The 20,165-nt window shown below is 39.2% G+C and overlaps 1 protein-coding gene and 1 long non-coding RNA gene across 4 annotated transcripts in view; both read left to right on the top strand.

Moving 5' to 3' along the window:
- The window catches only part of SPINK5 (serine peptidase inhibitor Kazal type 5), a 62,485-nt gene that overhangs the window by 28,980 nt on the left and 13,340 nt on the right, over positions 1-20,165 (top strand). For 2 of the 3 annotated variants that reach the window (XM_036894516.2, XM_036894545.2), the window contains 8 exons: positions 1,659-1,707; positions 3,687-3,814; positions 5,368-5,437; positions 7,650-7,777; positions 9,273-9,369; positions 10,457-10,584; positions 18,979-19,051; positions 19,946-20,073. In XM_036894516.2, coding sequence (XP_036750411.2) covers positions 1,659-1,707; positions 3,687-3,814; positions 5,368-5,437; positions 7,650-7,777; positions 9,273-9,369; positions 10,457-10,584; positions 18,979-19,051; positions 19,946-20,073 — 801 coding nt within the window. The remainder of the gene's footprint in view (positions 1-1,658; positions 1,708-3,686; positions 3,815-5,367; positions 5,438-7,649; positions 7,778-9,272; positions 9,370-10,456; positions 10,585-18,978; positions 19,052-19,945; positions 20,074-20,165) is intronic. The other variant, XM_036894531.2, reaches the window with a different exon arrangement.
- On the top strand, positions 10,591-18,242 carry LOC130680450 (uncharacterized). The gene is made up of 2 exons (XR_008993483.1): positions 10,591-12,988; positions 13,023-18,242. It is a non-coding gene; the product is annotated as an uncharacterized LOC130680450 (long non-coding RNA).

Raw genomic sequence — 20,165 nt, forward strand, 5'->3', positions numbered from 1 at the left:
GGATTACTCGAATTTATTTTTAATATGCCCAGAATCTCTGAAAGAAGTCATTCATTCAGTCTTCCCTGATAGCAATATAATCCATCAGATTGGTCCCAGCGTTTGGGATATGGGAGCATAAAAATCTATTTGATGGAAGTCAAGACAATGACCATGTAGTCGCCATAACCAACATTTATTGACTGCGTCTCATCCGAATATAGTTGCTAAGAGCTTTGCTACCTAATCTCATTTAAGCTTCACAAGAAACATGAAATACATTCTGTATTATCACAAATTAGAGATGAAAAAATAAAAGCCCAAAGAAGCTGAGAGTGATAGAAATATCAGTACAGAAAAAATGAAATATGGTATAGACAGGATATAATCATTTAGCAAAGCCATGATCAACTTCTGGTAGTTCCTTTTGCCTGTACTTAGGGTTGTTTCAGTCTTTCCATTAACTTTCCAGTGACAGGGAAGTCATCCTGCCACCTCGTGCTCGACTCTGGTTCTTCCTCTGATAATTTTCCAGTAAGGAAAGAAAATGCTTCTTAAGCTTTGTAGTCAACTTAAACTCGGGGTAAAGTTTGGATCAGTTCCATATAAAGAAACCTCACAATTTTGGAGCTACACCCAAAATATATATACCCAATCACTATAAAAGTATATATAGCCATCACTATAAAAATCCCTTATCAAAAAGAAAGTTTTATCACCTCCTATTTTATGGCTATGTTACCAAAGGCTATCGACTTGTTTGAGAATCATTCCTTCCTCCATAGTCTTTTATTGCACACTTGCATACCATAAGCAGGCTTTTCAACTTTTAAAAGTTTACTTTGTTCAATGAGCAAATCTTACATTGATTGGAACATATTACAACATGTTCACAAATTATTTAATCATTTTCTGTCTGTACATGACTGAATTATTTGCTATAGACCAAGTATGCTCTAGATCTAGTCACTACACTCAGTTTGCAATATTGTTTGTAATCCAAAATGGTTAAATGCTGTCACTCTCACGTCCTCTCCATCATATGCCTATTTTAGGAGAGTTCACTTTAAGTAATGACTGCAATGAGGATGACACCAATCACTTACATCCCTTTTGTCAATCATTATATTATGTACCAGGTTCTTATTCTAGTTGCTTTACATGCACAAGTCATTTAGTGCTCACAGCAGTTCTATGAGAGAAGTAGTGTTTTTACCTCTCCTGTCCCTCCCCTCTCCTTCCCCCATTTAAAGATGAGACAAGCAGAGAGGTTGAACCATTTCTTGTGTTCCTTATGCAGTATGGCTCCTGAGTCTTTCCCCTTAGACTCCACGCTGTACTGCTTCCCAGGAGCCAGATATTGCCACTTTATATAAAAGAGTTGCCGCACAGGCAAAGGAATCAGCAAATACGAAAGTATTATTGCAGCATATTTGCTGGGAAGCTAATTAAGGGTTTAAGCTAATAGGTTTGCTCATTAAGGGATGTTCTCTTGTACACCATTCTCTTGAGATGAGGTGAATCTTTGCAGTTTGTTATCCAATAAAGTCATGAACAACTATGAGTGGGTCTCTGGGGTTGCCTGAGAATAGTCAGAGGATGAAAAATCAGCCTGTGAATGTTACTCTGCTGTATTAAGATCCATTTCTTCTTTTCCTCTTTCTCACCGTTCCTTATAGTCGAGAAGAAGAAAGAACAGCAGCAAAGGCTAAAAGAGAAGCTGCAAAGGTAATTTTCTCAGGAATGCTAATGCTCTGTTTTGGCTTCTTTTTTTAAATTCTGTAATAGCATTCTAGTTCTCTCATTAGCAGAAATGTTTTCCTATCAAATTTTCATGCCTGAAATGAGCAAAAAAGACCCTTGAACTGAAAAAAAAGGTCTTGATTAGAAGTTTCCAGAGTATTAATTTTATCATATGATAATTCAAATTTTGAGCTTCATTTCATAAAAAGTGGAGTGTTACTTACTTTGTATGATAGTCTCCGTGTTTGGTTTTTCTTAGATTTCTGTTGTCAGACTCAAATTATTAATATCAATCATTATAATTTACTAATTTCAATTTATGTCATGAAAGCCTCTGTTATTTCAAATAGAGTATACAAGATCCCTCTGGTTCACGTTAGTCCAATTTACCAAAGAAATGCACATATATTATCATATTTGATCTTTGTCACCACCTAAATATGGAAAAAGTACTAAGATTCTCACCCCCAAATAATGATTATTAAGTAAATCCTTTTACTTTCTAATTATTCTTAATCTGCTGTACATGCTTTTAAAATTTAATAATTTTACAAGTAACAGAACAAGATCTGTCTGTATGTAGATGATTACTCTCATATAATAGCCATAAACAAGATTTACCTTTATATATCCTATTTCCTAACAACAGCTGCAAAGTATGGGCCTAACAATTATTTGAGGAAAGTTGACCTAGTTTAAAGATTTAGCTCTAAACTGACTCACTTTTCTCAATAACATCTTCTCTGTTAGTAGACCCATATGTTATTGGTAATTTAGAATTGAAACTTTGTTTTCTCCATAATATCTGATCAGTAGCTAAGTCATCTAAGGTCTTCCAAATGGCCCTGACCCATTTCTCCTTCTCTCCACTCCTATTGTCACGCTTCTGTCTCATATTCACATTTCCCATCCCTGACATTTCCCAGAATGGTGTCAGCTTCTCCGGGCATCACACTTGTTCCTTCACATCTTCATTTCAGATATATCTTTATTTATCAGTTTGAGCTCTTTTTCTTCTTTCTCAGCCTTCTAAAGACAAATCAAGGCTCAGCAATATTCCTGTATTTTTGCAAATTATGCTTATTTTATTTTCCAGCTTTATTGAGATATAGTTGACATATAATATTATGTGAGCTTGAGGGGTACAATGTCTTGGTTTGACACACTTGTACGTTGCAAAATGATTACCATCATAGTGTTGGCTAACACCTCCATCATATCACATAATTACATTTCTTTTCCTGTGGTGAGAACATCTATGATTTACACTCTTAGCAACTTTCAAGTGTATAATACAGTATTGTTAACATGATCTCCATGTTCTACATTAGATCTCCAGAACTTACTTGTCTTAAAAAAGGAAGTTTGTCCCTTTTAATCAACATCTCCCATTCTCCCCACCCCACTCCAGCCCTTGGTAACCACCTCTCTACCCTCTGTTTCTATGAGCTTGCTTTTTTTAGATTCCGCATGCAAGTGAGATTATACGCACTTACTTCTGTCTCACTTACCTCATTTAGTGTACGCCCTCAAGATCCATCCAAGTTGTTGCGAACAGCAGGATTTCCTCCTATCTCATGAAGGCTCAGCAATATTCTCAGTTCTTCCAGGAAGCCTCTCCTTCTAGGCCTACTGAATCCCCTCACCTTGGATTGTTCTCAGCTTTTATAGACTGGGATGTGCACCACAACACAAACATATATATTTTATATCAGTCTCTGCCAACTGTGTCTGCCTTCTTTGGCACCCTCGGGGAAATGATGATAAATATTCACAGATCCAGGGGAGTGCCAAGAAATTCTGAGTTCATGATGGAAGCTTTGTAATACTGATTTTTTGCTACATGTAATCGCGTCTTTTTTCTTTTTATTCCACATTGCTGATTCCTCACTTACTCCTCTTAATAGGTAAAGGTGCAGAAGCAATAGAAAGCTGCTCAGAGAAAACATTTCTTCATTTTCCAGGAACTCTGCAGTGAATTTCAGAACCAAGCGAGGGACGGAGTGCTCATGTGTACCAGGGAGAATGACCCTGTCCGTGGCCCGGATGGCAAAATGCATGGGAACAAGTGTGCCATGTGTGCAAGCGTGTTGTGGGTATCTGTCCTCAGCTCTGCCGTAGAAGCTCGTCATCATTAATCAGCCCTCAGCCTCAGTTTCTTCAGAGCATGTAGAATAAATACCATGGGTTACATGTTAGGTGATTTTAGACGTACACGGACAAGACGTTAAATAATATTGAATCACATAATGACAATGTTCCTCACTATACACTTTTCCTTCTATCTCCTAGTTAAGTCTTGGGAGTGGTTTTAGTTTAGTGTTAATATGTTTTTTACACTTGACGATCACCATTCATAACAAAGAGAGCGCAGAAGCTTGATCCTCTGGATGGAGCCATCTCTAGGGCCTCTCCCAGCCCTGACGTTTTATGATTCTGCGAGTATATTCAGATACCGGTAAGGGGAAGATCAGCTGCACAGGGGTCTTTGGGGCCAGTACGTAAAGACTGCTAAAGCAACCTGAGTGAGAAATGGAACGGAGAGGACTGTACTGATCCTTCCGGGAACATTACCATATATAGGTAAAATAAATACTTTGATAAGTGGGTTGGTGTAGAGTGAACCCCTAAGAGGGAGGCCCACATGATAGATGTTTATTAAATTGTCTTCTTTTGGACCACCTCCAGGGCTTTCTATGCCATAACTTTGCTGAGTGTGGCCAGAGCGCCATTGTGTGGGACAATACAGGAGAAGCTGGCTATTACCATCTCTGATTCTCTTCCTTGGATTTCTAATCTACTGAGGCTCATACTAAAATAAATATTAAGAAAAATATTTATATAATATTGTTTGAAAGAGGTGTGATTATTGTTATCCCTTAACTTTTGCATGTCTTGGCCTGATCCTAAATATATACACAGTTTCCTAAAGGAGAGGTTTACAGACTAGGCCAGTATTGTAAATCGTGGCCGAGATTCAAGAAACCACCCGCTCTATTTGCCAGTGTGGTGGTGATGACTACATTAGATGTGATAAATGCTCAGGATTTTTCTAGCTGTGATATGCTAGGAAATAGCAAGAATGCCAGAATCTAAGGCTCATGATCAACTTCAAAATATTAGTCGTTAAATCTTCTTGGATTTGAGTCATCATTGCAAAACTTGAGTTTCAACTTGAATGTTAATGCCATTAAAATAAGATTTAAAATTTGTCTTTTATATTGAAATATCATTTATTTTGCTTGTGGGCCCATTATCTGACTTAGTATCTATCACCTCTTGCTTTCATCATTGATATGATAATCATTTAGATAGGAAAAGTTTTTAATTTAAAAAAAAGATAATTTTGGCTTTTTCCAGATCATTGACTGAAGACACTGATAACAAAAAAAGATTTCCTGAGGGCCACATGCAGATTAAAAAAAAGCTGCTAGTTCTTTTTTTTAAAGGGGATAGTAAACTGCTGAATTATTCATCTCATTATATTATTGGGCAAGGTAATAATACCTCGTGGGCTGGATACCTTTGCACTGGTGACTGAGTCGGACCTTTGGTCTGGAAGATCTTCATTCCTTCTTAGAATACATTACCAGAGAGAATGGAAAACTGTATTTAATTTGTATCTCTTTTCTTTTTTTTTGGCAGCAAACTTGAAGAAGAGAAGAAAAATAATGGCAAGGCAGTAAAGGAGAAAGTTAAGAGAGAGACAATACAGGTAGTTGGTTCAGCTCGTCACGGCCGTCCTTCCTAGACACAGCGCCCACTTCTTCCTTCTGACCTGCGTCCTTAGTGACTTTGCAGACTAATAAAATGTATTTGCATCCTCACATATAAGGTCCCTTCTTCCGTATTCAGTTCCTTCCAGATTCACACCAAATCTGATCAAAGTGCCTGTGCATTTGAGAAGAGGTCAATGACCCTTTTTTCTACTGACCATATGGATTATATTAAAAAAACTAATATAGTTTTTTTAAACTCAAGAAAGACATGCACACAGGTTGCTAGCGTGTTGTCTGAAAGCAAGCCGATAGAGGCAGAGTTCTGATTTTTCTCCACAACTTTGTATATAAGGGTGGTTAGTTAAAAACACAAGCAAACAAACAAAACCCTAGGTTTTTTTCCCAGTTAATTCTGAGACTTGGGGAAAATGACTATCAGCATCTGTGGGCCCCGGGTTTGCCCTCTGTCACATCTTGCATGATGGGGATGAGTACATTTTGTGTGCTCGGTAAGATTCTGGTTAGAAACCTGGACTCTGTACTCAGACTGCCACGGTTCAAATACTAGCTCCATCTCCCTACCAATGAGGTCAGACACTTAAACATACTTGTTCAAGTAAATACATTAGTTAAAGCATTTGGTCTTAGTTCCCTCATTTATAACATAAAGATTTTATATATATGTAAGTTCCAAAGAACTTACCCATGTGTAACAGCCCCTCACATACCTTAAATCCTCAATATCATGCATACAATGAACTTTATGTTCTATATGACTTCCCTTGTACTCAGTCACAAATGCCCCTTCCCTCTATCTGTCAAAATCCTGGCCACTTTCTGTGGTTCAGAATAAGTATTAGCTGCCTCCTAAAATGATATCCTCTTATACAATATACTAAATATCTCTATAATCTATTATGTCAACAATTTTCCTTTATTTTTCAGTTATATCATTGTAACTTACAGATGCTTCTATATATTCTCCAAAGAAACTGAAGTCTCTGTATTAGTTTTTTTTATGATTGCTCTACCAAATTACCCCAAACTTGGTGTAGTAAGACAACACAGATGAATTATTATCCTATGGTTTTTTTAGGTTAGAAAAAGGTTTCACTGGGCTAAATCAAAGGGTTGCTAGGGCTGTGTTTCTTTCTGGAATCCCTAGGGGAGAATCTGTCTCTCACTTTTTCTAGTTGCTAGAGACCATCTGTGGCTCCTGGACACCTTCTGTCACTTTCAGAGCCAAGAACACAGCTTCTCTGTTCTGTAGGCAGATGAGGTGATACAACTGTCCACACTTATGCTCATCTGGCCATACCCGGAGTATCATGTTTCATTCTTTAGGAAAGGGGAGGAATCCAGAATGAGAAATGATGCAATGACACAAAGGTTTGAAACAGAATGGCTGAAATACCTGGTGGTGTTAAGTTCTTAAAAGAGAACATAGGGAGGTAAGAGAGCAGGACAAGAAAGCTTTCTCCAAGTATCTGAAGGACTCGCACGTGGAAGAAGAAAAATGTACTGTTTCTCTGAGGGAGGTAACGTACTTTGACTTTGCTTGCTGGTCTGAAGGACCTGTTTGTAATGAGATCACAGAAAAGTAAAATGTCAAGAGTAGGGATCCTACGGGATTTATTAGAGTTATTTTCTAAGATTTCCCAAAAGCAGCACTGTGGCTTATTTGCAGGAACTACCTAACAGAACTTCTGGAATGGACTGTCTGGGGGGAAATGGACCCCTTGTCTCTGTAGGGGTTCCGATGCCAGCTGACCAACTTCTTGGCGGGAATGACGAAGGGTTTGTAGACCAGTCAATGCAGGTGATTAGACCAGATGATCTTTGAAGTTCTATCCACACCTGGAGTTTTTGTATTCCATGACATTGTTTTTTTATTACATTATAATAGAAATGGACGTAGCACTCAAGGTGAGGATGGCGACCAGTCTTCAGAGAACCTATTTTATTAAGAGATTCTTGTTTGTGTGTAGTTGAAGATTCAGCCTGGCTTTGGGGGCTAAATCTCAAGGAAACGGAAACATAAGCCTCCTTTTAAGCCCTATGTGCTCAGTAGGACTTGAACGATACAATCGCCAAATAAAGAAACATCCTCGGATCCCTTTTTCTTCTTTCCAGGAAGTGCTGGCTAGGAACCCCTCAAAGTCATTTCCAAGAGAATCCTCAAGCTCTTGCCTTTCCTCCTGCTTCTAGGATACATGCGACGAATTCCGGAGGCTTTTGCAAAATGGAAATCTTTTCTGCACACGAGAAAATGACCCCGTGCGCGGGCCGGACGGCAAGACGCACGGCAACAAGTGCGCCATGTGCAAAGCGGTCTTGTGAGTGTGCGGCGGGGGGGCCCCGTCCCGGGCGGGCAGGGCGGGGAGGCCGAGGGCAGGGACACGGTGCATGTACTGCATTTGTCCCTTCCCTGCGTGTGAAAGAATCTCTTAAACATTTTTAGGTGAATCTTTCTTTGTACAGGCCAAGATTCACAAGTCTAGAAATCAACAGTATGTGACGAGGTTATTAAATTCTCCATTAGCTCTGGGGTAAAGCCAACCGATAGATTTCAGTCTCTTTCTTGATAAAATTCCAAGTCCTTCGCTGTCAGGTGGATCCCTTCTCTGGATTATCTTGTAATTCCCACTGGGAAGAAAACAGATGTTCACTATCAATCTAACTACTGTGCCTACATTTTGAAAATACCACGTTTTCAAGAAATGAAGAGCAGCTCTTTACACAAAGCTTTGAAGTACACCTAAAACATTTAAGTCATTTAACAGCCATTTACTGACTGTCTACAATGTACAATTTATATGATGATCACACACAGATGAATGAAATGCTCTTCTCAGAGATTATGTAGGGCTTAGACATGGGCGTAAATTAATGGAATAGAGAAGTTGCTAAATGACAAATGATACATACAGTGTGTCATGGTCCTTCAGGAAAGGGGGATTAATGGGAAGTTTTATGGGGGGGAATAAAAATGGACCTTATAATTTGGATAGAAGGTGGACGCTTCAAGAAGGAACAGGGAGAAGAGGGGAACAACATAGATACAGCTCTAAAATTAAGAAAATCTAGTATGTCTAGTAAAGAGTAAGTCATTTAGTTCAGTTAGAACTCAACTATTTTACCAGCTTTGATGCCAGATGAAGGATTTTGAAGTCAATTCTGTGTATAGCGTGAAGCTGCTTAATTTTTTTCAGGCGGGAGAGTAAGTGGCATAAATATAGTTCTTTTAGGAAGATTCGGATCTAAAAGTAAAAAGGAGAACAAGGGAAGGGAGGGACTGAAATTCAGAGTGCCGCCGGTGGTGGTAGGGGCTGCAGGGACCCTGGGTGGTGATGGAGCGAGGCGGGCGGATGGACGTGGAGCCTGGTTAGGCTGTGGCCGCGGGCGCGGGAGGAGGGGCAGCTAGAGAGGACCCCGGGGTTTGGTTCCTCCTGAATGGCAGACAATCCAGGGGCAGGAACACTTTTGGTGGAGAAGGTAATTATTTTTGCACCTCTTGCATAAGAGAGATCTCAGAGAAGTTCACCTGGAGATTGACAGCGAGCATCAGCGAGGTGCTAAGTGATTGCTCGCCCGGTCTTCCTTTGGGTCGTATAAATGGGGGCTTCCTGCTGCTGCCGGGAGGGTCTTCCACACGACAGGACTGCACGAACCGCCTTTGCGTCCTTAGAGAGGAGGGCCTGCGACCCAGCAGGTGTGCGGTCACCGTCGGGGACCTGTACGCGTCCAGCCCGGCCATGTGGTGAGGACCTCAGAGAAACGCGTGTGCCCTCTGTAACCTGATCTTCCCTATTTCCACTTTCTGATCTCCAGCCAGAAGGAAGAGGAAGACAAGAAGAAGAAGGAAGAGGAAGACAAGAGGCACGTCCCCGGGGACGCCCCCGGCGCGGGCGTAGGGGGGGACGCCCAGGTGAGACGAGCCCCCGACCCGCAGGCAGAGCGGACGCCCCTCGGGATCTAGTTCTCAGGCTCACGGGGGAAGGGGCGGCGGGAGCGGGCGGGTGTTCCCCGCAGCACCTCGTGCCCTTCAGTTGCGCTGATCTCTCCCCCAGAGTGAGGTCCGTTTTCTGCAGGTGCGCGAAGCATACAGGCTCTGCAGTCAGACAGCTTTGGGTGCGACCCTGTCCCCGCCTCTCAGGATGTGTGAAATTGAGTAAATTACTTCATTTCACTGAACTCTCGTTTCCCTTATTCGGCAGCACTCTTCCAGGGCTGACGCGGAACGATCTAGGCCGTGTTTAAGATGTTTTTAAGTGTCAGCACGACGATGTCGCACAAGCCCCCTCCTTGTGCAAGTGAACACAACTGCATAAGATCACAGCCTCCTTATTTCTCTTCTGACAGCCTTGGGATATCAAAACCACCTCTTTGCTTCCAGCTCTGACAGGCTCAGTCCTCATCTTTGACAAATTCTGGCCTTTTTATTTTTCTGTCTCTTCTCCGTTAGCAGGCTAAGTTCTCACTTCCTCAAGCCACTTCCCTTGGCATTTTGCTTTCGCCCAGCATTTCTTTCTCCCTTCTCTCTGCACCAGAGGCCAGCAAATTCTTTTTCTGTAAGAGGACAAATAGCAAATAGGTTAGGCATTGTGGGTCGTATGGTCTCTGTTGCAACTATTCAACTCTGCCAGTATTATGGGAAAGTGGCCATAATAATATCTAAATGAATGAGTGTGGCTGTGTTTCAAAGTTTATATATAAAATGTTATATATAAAAATAGGCAACAGGACAGATTAATCCTGTAAGCTCTAGTTTGCTGACCCTTGATCTATACTATTAAATCCCAGCCAGTTTTTTTCCTGCGTAGATCCTTAAGAGCAACATTATCACCTATGACAACTGACCTCTTAGAATCCAGATGATTCCAGCCCCCCTGTCTCTGTGGATAGTGATCCTAGATGTTAGACAAGAACTTTTTGTACTCAAATTGTTTACCAAACTTAATGAAAATACAACAAACCAGGTAACCCACGAGGCCTGCTCCCTTCTCTCTTTTCAGGACCAATGTGCTGAGTTTCGGGAAGAAATGCAAAATGGGAAACTCAGTTGCACTCGGGAGAGAGATCCTGTACACGATGGTGATGGCAAAACATACAACAACAAGTGCCTCATGTGTAAACAGATACTGTAAGTACCTCTTTCAACCGGCAGGTCTAAAAGATAGCTGCGCAGTGCTCCTGAATGAACGGCTGTTTCTCGTCTGCTTGCGGCCCCCTCCATGAATATTATTCTTTTTGTTAATTCCCAAATATTGTCTCTTTCTCTTATATCCCCTAAGGAAAAATGAGCCCTAGCAAGGACAGTTAATAAGTGGTTGATTCCTACTCTATTGTCTATCATATTGCTGTGACCTGTAAGTGCCATCACAGTAGACAATTGCTCTTCATGCCTTGAACAAATCCTAGGGAGCGTTGGAGATGATCATTTGGAATAGTGGACCAGAATAGTTTTAGAGGGTTGCTTTTGTCAAATGTATGGGACACATTTATTGTATAATCTGGAGTGTGTTCCTGCTATTCATTTCCCCTTGGTGAATGGTGTTCAGTTGGAGTGCTTTACGATCCAACTCAGCCACTCTTGATTTGTGTTACTGGGACAAGTAACAACCACTGTTGGTGTCATCTTTATATAGAGGTAGTTTCCTAGGTGACCTTGATGAGTACTCATAGGTCTAATATTTAATGCATATATCACAATGCTATTAATGGTGGCATTTAATTCATGTGCGTTTAATAAGCATTTAATGCTTCTCCACAAACACAAACACATTTATCACCTCTCTCCTTGTAAAAACTACAATCTAGTAGTAGTATAGCTCATGTGAGAAAATCTAACCAATCCAAGTGCTGCATTTTACACGTGAAAAACTGAATTTTTTTTTCAGTTCAAGGTCTCATGAAGGAGTGAACTTCCAAGCGAACCTAGAATCCAGTTATGAATGCTAGCCTGGTATTCATTCACATTATAAAAAATTCTTTAACAGAAGTAAGGTAGCAAAGTAGGGCAGTGCTAGAGTTTTAATGTCAGATGGCTGTGTCAGCTCCATGTTCTTGGACAGGTTTTTTCACTTCCCTAGACCTCAGTCTTCTCATTTTTATAATGAGGGTAGGGGCAACAATAATCATATTAGCCACATTTTGTTTCTTTTGAAACAGAGCATGGAACTGGTAGCTTTAGAGGAGGGGCTGGGCTCACTGCGTCCTTCCCATGTGGAACACATCAGAATCCACTCAGGAACCCCTCCGGTTGAGCCCTTCCAAATGTGCCCCCTCCAGCCATGCCGTGAGGGCCCTGACACCAGGTCACCCTGACTCACACACTCCAGCCTTCAGTAAGCTGGCCCGAACTACCAGGCACACACAGTCTACCCAGGGACCTTCCTTACCCAAGGCCGATCCTTCAAGACTGGGAGACGTAGCTCTTTCTCCTAACTGATAAAATCAAGCACAGAAAGTCAAACAAAATGAGGAGACAGAGAAATATACTTAAACAAAAGAACATGACACAACTTAAGAAAAAGAACCAAATGAAACAAGAGTTAAGCAATCTATCAGATAAAGGTTCAAGTTAATGATTATAAAGAAACTCACCAGACTTGAGAGAAGAGTGGAGGAACTCAGTGACAACCTCTACAGAGAGAGAGAAAATCTAAAACAAACCAATCAGAAATGAAGAATGCAACAAGCACAATAAAAAAATGACAAATACATGAGCGGGAATCAGCAGCAGACTGGAGGGTCCCCAAGACCAGGTCGGCGCCTTGGAAGGCAGTGATAGGAAGTACTCAAGCTGACCGGAAAAAGAAGGAATAAAAGGAAATGAAGATAACTTAAGAGAGCTTTGGGACAATATCAAACATCCAAACATTTGCATTATAAGAGTCCCAGAAGAAGAGTAAAAGGAGTAGAAAACTTATTGGAAGAAATAATAGCTGAAAACTTCCCTAAACCAGAGAAAGAAACAGACATCCAGGTATAGGAAGCAGAGAGAATCCTAATCAAGACAAACCCAGGTGGGCCCACACCAGGACACATCATGATTGAAGTATCAAAGATCAGAAAAAATGAGAAAATCTTAAAAACAGCAAAAGAAAAGCAATGGGTTACATACAAGGGAAACCCCATAAGACAATTAGCTGATTTCTCAGCAGAAACTCTAGGGAAGTGGCATGATATATTCAAAGTTCTGAAAGAGAAAAAAAAAAAACCTACAACCAAGAATACTCCACCCAGCAAGGTTATCATTCAGGATAAAAGGGGAGATGAAGAGCTTCACAGATAAAAATAACTTTAAAGAGTTCAGCACCACTGCACTGTCCTTATGAGAAATGTTAAAGGGTCTTCTTTAAGAGGAAAACAAGACCCTAACTAGAAGCAAGAACAATCTGAAAATGAAAATTTCACAGGTAAAAACAAATGTGTGTCAGTGGTAGTAGATCAGTCACTTAAAAGCTAGTATAAAGGTCAAAAAGACAAAAGTAGTATAATCAATTACATTTAAAAGTTAGTTAAGGAAATCACTAAATAAAAAGGTAAAAAGGTAAAAGGAAATCACTAAATAAAAAGGTAAAAAGGTAAAAGGAAATCACTAAATAAAAAGGTAAAAGAAGGAGGAGGGGGAGTAAAAAATGTATTGTTATAATGCATTTGAACTTAAGTAACCATCAACTTATCATTGGTTGCTATGTGTGTAGGATACCCTGTAAGAACCCCATGGTAACCACAAGCCAGAAACCTATAATGGATTCACAGAAAATGGAGAAACAAATTCAAATGTAACACTAAAGAAAGTCACAATACACAAGGGGAGAGCAAGAGAAAAAGAGAGGGTAAGAGAGGAACAAGAAAAACAACCATGAAACATTTGACAAAATGGCAATAACTACATACCTATCAATAAGTACTCTAAATATAAATGACTAAATGCTCCATTCAAAAGACATAGGATGACTGAATGTATTAAAAACAGGACCCATCTATTTGCTGCCAAAAGAGATTCACTTTAGATCTAAAGACTGAAACTGAAGGGATGGAAAAAGATATTCCATGAAAATAGGAATAAGAAAAATGCTGCAGTAGCAATACTTATGTCAGACAAGATAGACTTTAAAACAAGGGCTGTAACAAGAGACAAAGAAGCTACATTACATAGTGATTAAGGGCACAATCCAGCAAGAAGCCATGACATTTATAACTATCTATGCACCCAACAGTGGAGCTCCTAAATATACAAAGCAAATATTGACAGACATAAAAGGAGAGATTGATAGTAAAATAATAATAGAATAGGACTTTAATGCCCCACTTATATAAACAGATAGATCATCCAGACAGAAAACCAATAAGGAAACGGTGGATTTGAGTGACATATTAGATGAAATGGAACTGTAGTCAAATATATTCAGAATGATACATACAAAAGCAGTACAATATACATCGTTTTCAAGAGCGCATGGAACATTCTCCAGCCTAGATCATATTTTAGGCCACAAAGCCAGTCTCAATAAATTTAAGAAGATTGAAGTCATGTCAAGTATCTTCTCCAACCACAGTGGTATGACAGTGGAAATCAATTATAAGAAAAAAAGTGGAAAACACACAAACACGTGAAGGCTAAACAGCATGCTGCTAAATAACCAATGAGTCATCAAAGAAATCAAAGAAGAAATTTTAAAAACTTGAAAAATAATGAAAATAGAAATAAAACAGTTCAAAATCTTTGGGCTGCAGGAAAAACAGTCCTAAGAGGAAAGTTTATAGCAATACAGGCCTACCTCAAGAAGCAAGAAACATCTCCATCTAACCCAACACCTAAAGGAACTAGATAAAGAAGAACAAGGCCCAAAGTTAGTAAAAGAAAGGAAATAACAAAGGTCAGAGCAGAAATAAATTAGAGACTAAAACAACAACAACAAAAATACAAAAGGTAATTGAAACTAAGACCTGGTTCTTTGAAATGATAAACAAAATTCATAAAACTTTAGCTAGACTTATCAAGGAAAAAAGAGAGAGGACTCAAATAAATAGAATCAGAAATGAAAGAGAAGTCACACCGACACGACAGAAAAACAAAAGATTGTGAGAGTATTATGAAAAATTATATGGCAACAAATTGGACAACTTAGAAGAAATGGAAGAATTCCTAGAAACTTAACAATCTTCCAAGAGTGAACCAGTAAGAAATAGAAAATTTGAACAGATCAATTACTAGGAAAGAAATTGAATCAGTAACCAAGAACTCCCCCAAAACAAAATCCCAGGACCAGATGGGAAACATTTAAAGAAAAGTTGATCACTATCCTACTCAAACTATTCCAAAGTTGAAGAAGAAGGAAAGCTTCCAAATTCAAACCATGAGGCCAGCACCACCATGGTGCCAAAACCAAGCAAAGACACCATAAAAAAAGAAAGCTACAGACCAGTGTCCCTGAGGAACATCGGTGCAAAAACCCTCAGCAAAATATTAGCAAACCAAATTAAAAAAAACGTTAAAGAGATCATTTACCATGATCAAGTAGGATTTATCCTAGGGACGCAAGGATGGTTCAGCATCCACAAATCAATCAATGTGACACAGCACATTAACAAAAAGCAGTATCAAAATCATATGATCACCTTAATAGGTACTAAGAAAGCATGTGACAAAGTTCAACATCCATTCATGGTAAAAACACTCAACAAAGTGAGTATAGAGGGCACATCACTCAACATAATAAAGGTCATATATGACACACTCACAGCTAACATTATTCTCAATGGTGAAAAGCTGGAAGCTTTTCCCCTAGAATCAGGTGTAAGGCAAGGATGTCCAGTCTTACCACTGTCACTCAGCGTAACTCCTAGAAGTCCTAGCCACTGCAAACAGACAAGAAAAAGGAATAAAAGGCATTCAGATTGGTAAGGAAGAAGTTAAACTGTCACTATTTGCAGATGATACTATATATAGAAAACCCTATAGATTCCACCAAAAAACTATTAGAATTAATAAATGAGTTTTTTAAAGTTACAGGATACAAATTCAATGTACAGGGTTCTGTTGCATTTCTATATACAAATAATGAATTTAAGAAAACAATCCCATTTATAATTGTTTCAAAAAGAATAAAATACCTAGGAACAAATCTAACCAAGGAGGTGAAAGACCTGTACTCTCCAAATTATAAAACACTGATGAAAGAAATTGAAGGTAACACAAATAAATGGAAAGCTATCCCATGCTCATGGATAGGAAGAATTAATATTGTTAAAATGGCCATACTGCCCAAAGCAATCTTCAGATTCCATGCAATTCCTATCAAAATACCAATGGCATTTTTCACTGAACTAGAGCAAGTAATCCTAAAATTCGCATGAAACCACAAAAGTCCCTGAATAGCCAAAAGCAATCCTGAGAAAAAAGAACAAAACTAAAGGTACTATGCTCCCTGATTTCAAACTTCCCTACGAAGCTACAGTAATCAAAACAGTATGGCATTGGCACAAGAACTGATACACAGACCAATGGGATAGAAATAAATTCATGCCTATACGGCCTATTAATTTATGATAAAAGAGACAAGACCATACAATGGGGAAAAGTCTTTAATAAGTGCTCTTGAGAAAACTGGACAGCTACATGTAGAAGAATGAAACTGGATCATTGTCTTACATGATCCACAAAAATGAACTCAAAGTGGATTAAGGGCCTAAATATAAGACCTGAAACCATAAAATTTCTAGAAGAAAATGTAAGTAGTACACTCTTGAACATCAACATTAGACATTTTTTTCTGGAATGTCTCCTTAGAAAAAGAAAACAAAAACAAAAATAAGTGGGACTACATCAGACTAAAAAGCTTCTGCACAGCAAAGGAAACAAACAAAATGAGAAGGCAACCTACTGTGTAGGAGAATATTGCAAATGATAAATCTGACAAGGGGCTAATAACCAAAATATATAAAGAACTCATGCATCTCATCACCAAAAAAAAATAAGAATCCAATATTTAAAAATGTGCAGAGGACCTGAATAGACAATTTTCTAAAGACATACAGATGGCCAACATGAAATGATGCTCCTCATCACTAGTCATCAGGGAAATGCAAATCAAAACCACAATGAGTTATCACCTTGCAGCAGTCAGAATGGTTTCTATCCAAAAGACAAGAAATAACAAGTGTTGGTGAGTATGTGTATAAAAGAGAATCCTTGTGTACTATTTTTGGGAATGTAAATTGGTCCAGCCACTGTGGAAAGCTATATGGAAGTTCCTCAAAAATCTAAAAGCAGAAATACCATATGACCAAGCAATTCCACTTCTAGGAACGTACCTGAAGAAAATGAAATAATTAATGTGAAAAGATACACGCACCCCTATGCTTATTGCAACATTATTTCTAATAGCCAAGATATGTAAGCAACCTAAGTGTCCATCAGTAGATGAATGGATAAAGAAGATGTGGTACATATACACAATGGAATATTATTTAGCTTTAGCCTTAAAATATAAAGAAATCTTGCCACTTCCAACAACATGGATGTACCTAGAGGGTATTATGCTAAATGAAATAATTCAGTCAGAGAAAGAAGAATACCATGTGGTTTCTCTTATATGTGGAATCTGAAAAACAAAAATGAACAAATTAAAAAAAACAGAAATAGACTCGTGAACACAGAGAATGGACAGTTGGTTACTGTAGGGGGATGGCTGAAACAGGCGGAGGGGATACAGCGGTGCAAACTTCAAACCATAAAATAATTCAGTCATAGGCATGGAAGTACAGCATAGGGAAAAAGCTCCTAATATTGTAAAATTTTTATGTGGTGACCACTGGTAACTACACTTATCATGGTGAGCATTTAACAATGTATATAATTGATAAATAACTAAGTCATTCATCTGAAACCAATATAATATTGTATATAAGCTATATGCCAATAAAAAATGTTTTAAAAAGAAGAATTTAGCAATTCTTAAGAAACAGAAAGGATTGCCATAGAGGAAGGAATGAGTGAAATAGGTGAAGGGGATAAAGAGGTACAAACTGCCGGTTATAGAATAAGTAAGTCCCGGGGAGAGTCAGTATGGTCGTAACTTTGTGTGGTGACAGATGGTAACTACACCTATCATGGTGAGCATTTTATAATGCATATAATTGTTGAATCACTACGTTGTACACCTGAAACTAACATAATATTTATTGTATGTCAACTGTATTTCAATAACAAAAGAGAAAGGAGGTCATTATGTCTCAAGATTATTGCATGGGAATTTCAGGAAATGAGTTTGGAAAGTCATATAAGTCTTTTTAGGCCAAGAGGACTTTGAATTTTATTCTGTGTGTGATGAGAGGCCACTGGCGGTTTCTGAGCATAGCCACAACTACAACTGGAATACCAGCAATGTGAATCATTAAGGATACCTTCCTTTCCAATAGTACTGGATTAAAATTCCATGACTTTATATTTCTTTGAATCTTCAGGATATATTTTACCACCACTTACCTATTTCTTACATGTGCAAAGGGAGCTCCCTAAAAAGAATATTTATAGTTCATATATACATACACACAACACACACATTCATATGTATATATTCATGTTACATACAGTCATACACATCTTGTTTTGGTACCAAGTGAAACTTTGGAAGAGAAATATTTTGTATACAATTCGCAGTATTTGGATCTTGGGTCAACTGCGCCAGAATCACCTGGACTCCTTGTTAAAAGTCAGATCACTGAGTTCCAACCTAGATGATGCCAATTAAACCGTCAGGATGGTCGGTGAATCTGAATTTTATAAAACCTCACAGGTGATTCTTACTGCACCTGAAAGCCTAGGAGCACTGACACAAATCCTTTATCAGAAAGGTAAGAGATTTAAAAAGGAAAACAAAATATGATCCTAAGGTACTTTCTAGATCACCTGTCCTCTTTCTATCTTGGGCTCCATACTTTAAGAAATAATATAATGAGTTGACCTAAAAATCAAAGAACTAGAATGGTGAGTTCCTTGTATGTATGGAAGTACAGTATAGGGAATAAAGCTCCTAATACTGTAAAATTTCTGTATGGTGACCAATGGTAACCACACTTACCAGGGTGAGGGGTAAGTGTTCTGCCAGAGTTCCAAAACCACAGCTTCTGATGGGAAGTGAGAGAGCTGTGGGAAGCCGGACCTGGAGACCCAGAACTTGCCTTCAAATGTCTGAAGCCTTAATGCCTGGAGGTCATGGATTCAGCAGCCTTGTTTTGTGTTGGCCTGAAAATGTGAAGTAAGACAAAATGGTGGACATTACAGGGAGATAAATTTGGACACAAATAAAGGAGACTTTGAAATTGCTTGAGTTGATCTCCGTAGAGTATCTACCTGTGATGAGGGAGCTTCTTAATAATAACTGAGCAGCCTGTCCGTCTCTGGGATATGCAGAGCGATTCTCTGTGAAGGAAGTGGCTCATTGCACACACCCTCCAAGGCTCCTTCCAAACCTGAGTATATAGCTCAGTAAACAAGATGACTGTTGGCTCTTTTCTATTCCAGGCAAAGAGAAGCAAAGGAAAAAAATAAGCATCCTGGCAACAGATCAAATAGGACTGAAGCAACATCAAGAAAGGTGAGTCATTACCTTGATTTTGGCAAGAATGGTCTTCCTGTAAGTCAACACCTATCTATCAAATAGATGGAAAGAGGGTGTCAGTGTTGCCAACCCGTGATCTTTCTTGCCCTTCGTAGGTGGGAAGCCATCATCCACGTGAATATCACTGGTAACTTGCTCAGTATAGAAATTTAAAGCCAAATGGAAAGCTCCCACTCTAACACTTTACAAAGCACTTTAATAAATAGTAGTTTGTTTAAGTCTCTCAGCCTGGTCAAATACTTTTTTTAACCTTATATTACAGACGGGGAAAATGAGGTTCAGCTGCTATAACAAATCACTCCCAAAAGTGGGGTTAAAACAGCACAGATTTATTATCATACATCGCTGGGTTCAGAAGTCCTGAATGGATCTGTGTTAAGACCAAGGTGTCAGTAGGGCTGTGTTCTTTGGTGGAGGCTCTGGGGGAGGATCTACTTGGCCTTTTTCTAACTGACAGATGCTGCCTGTAATCCTTGGCTTGTGGCCACCTTTAAAATCAGCTTGGGGAGATGGAATCGCTTTTATGCTGCATCGTTCTGACACTTATTTTCCTGCCTCCCTCCCTCACTCATAAGAACCATTGTCATTACTTTGGGTCTCCCCGGATGATTGAGGACAATCTCTCCATTTTAGAGTCAGCTGATTAGCAATCTTAATTCCATCTTCAACCTCAATTCCTCCTTGCCATGTAAGGCAACATATTTACAGTTTCCAGGCATTTTAATGTGGACGTCTTTGGGGGTCATTAAACTGCCTCCATAACAAGGTTAAGTGGTTGCCTCACTTGAGTCAAAATCTTCAGATGTTTAAGCCAAATCCAGTAACTATGTGAAAACAGTCATTTCCAATATAACCTTGTCTTCTTTTCAGGATCTATGTGATGAGTTTAGAGGCCAAATGAAAAACGGACGACTCATCTGCACCCGAGAAAGCGACCCTGTCCGCGGTCCAAATGGCAGGACGCACGGCAATAAGTGCTCTATGTGTAAGGAACGGCTGTGAGTAGTTTCCAAACATGGCCCTGTAACTGTGAGTCTTCAAGTAGTAATAGTCATTTCTCATCAGTGTGAGAAAACAACACATTTTTAAA

Source organism: Manis pentadactyla, chromosome 13, assembly GCF_030020395.1.
Source record: "Manis pentadactyla isolate mManPen7 chromosome 13, mManPen7.hap1, whole genome shotgun sequence".
NCBI lineage: Eukaryota > Metazoa > Chordata > Mammalia > Pholidota > Manidae > Manis > Manis pentadactyla.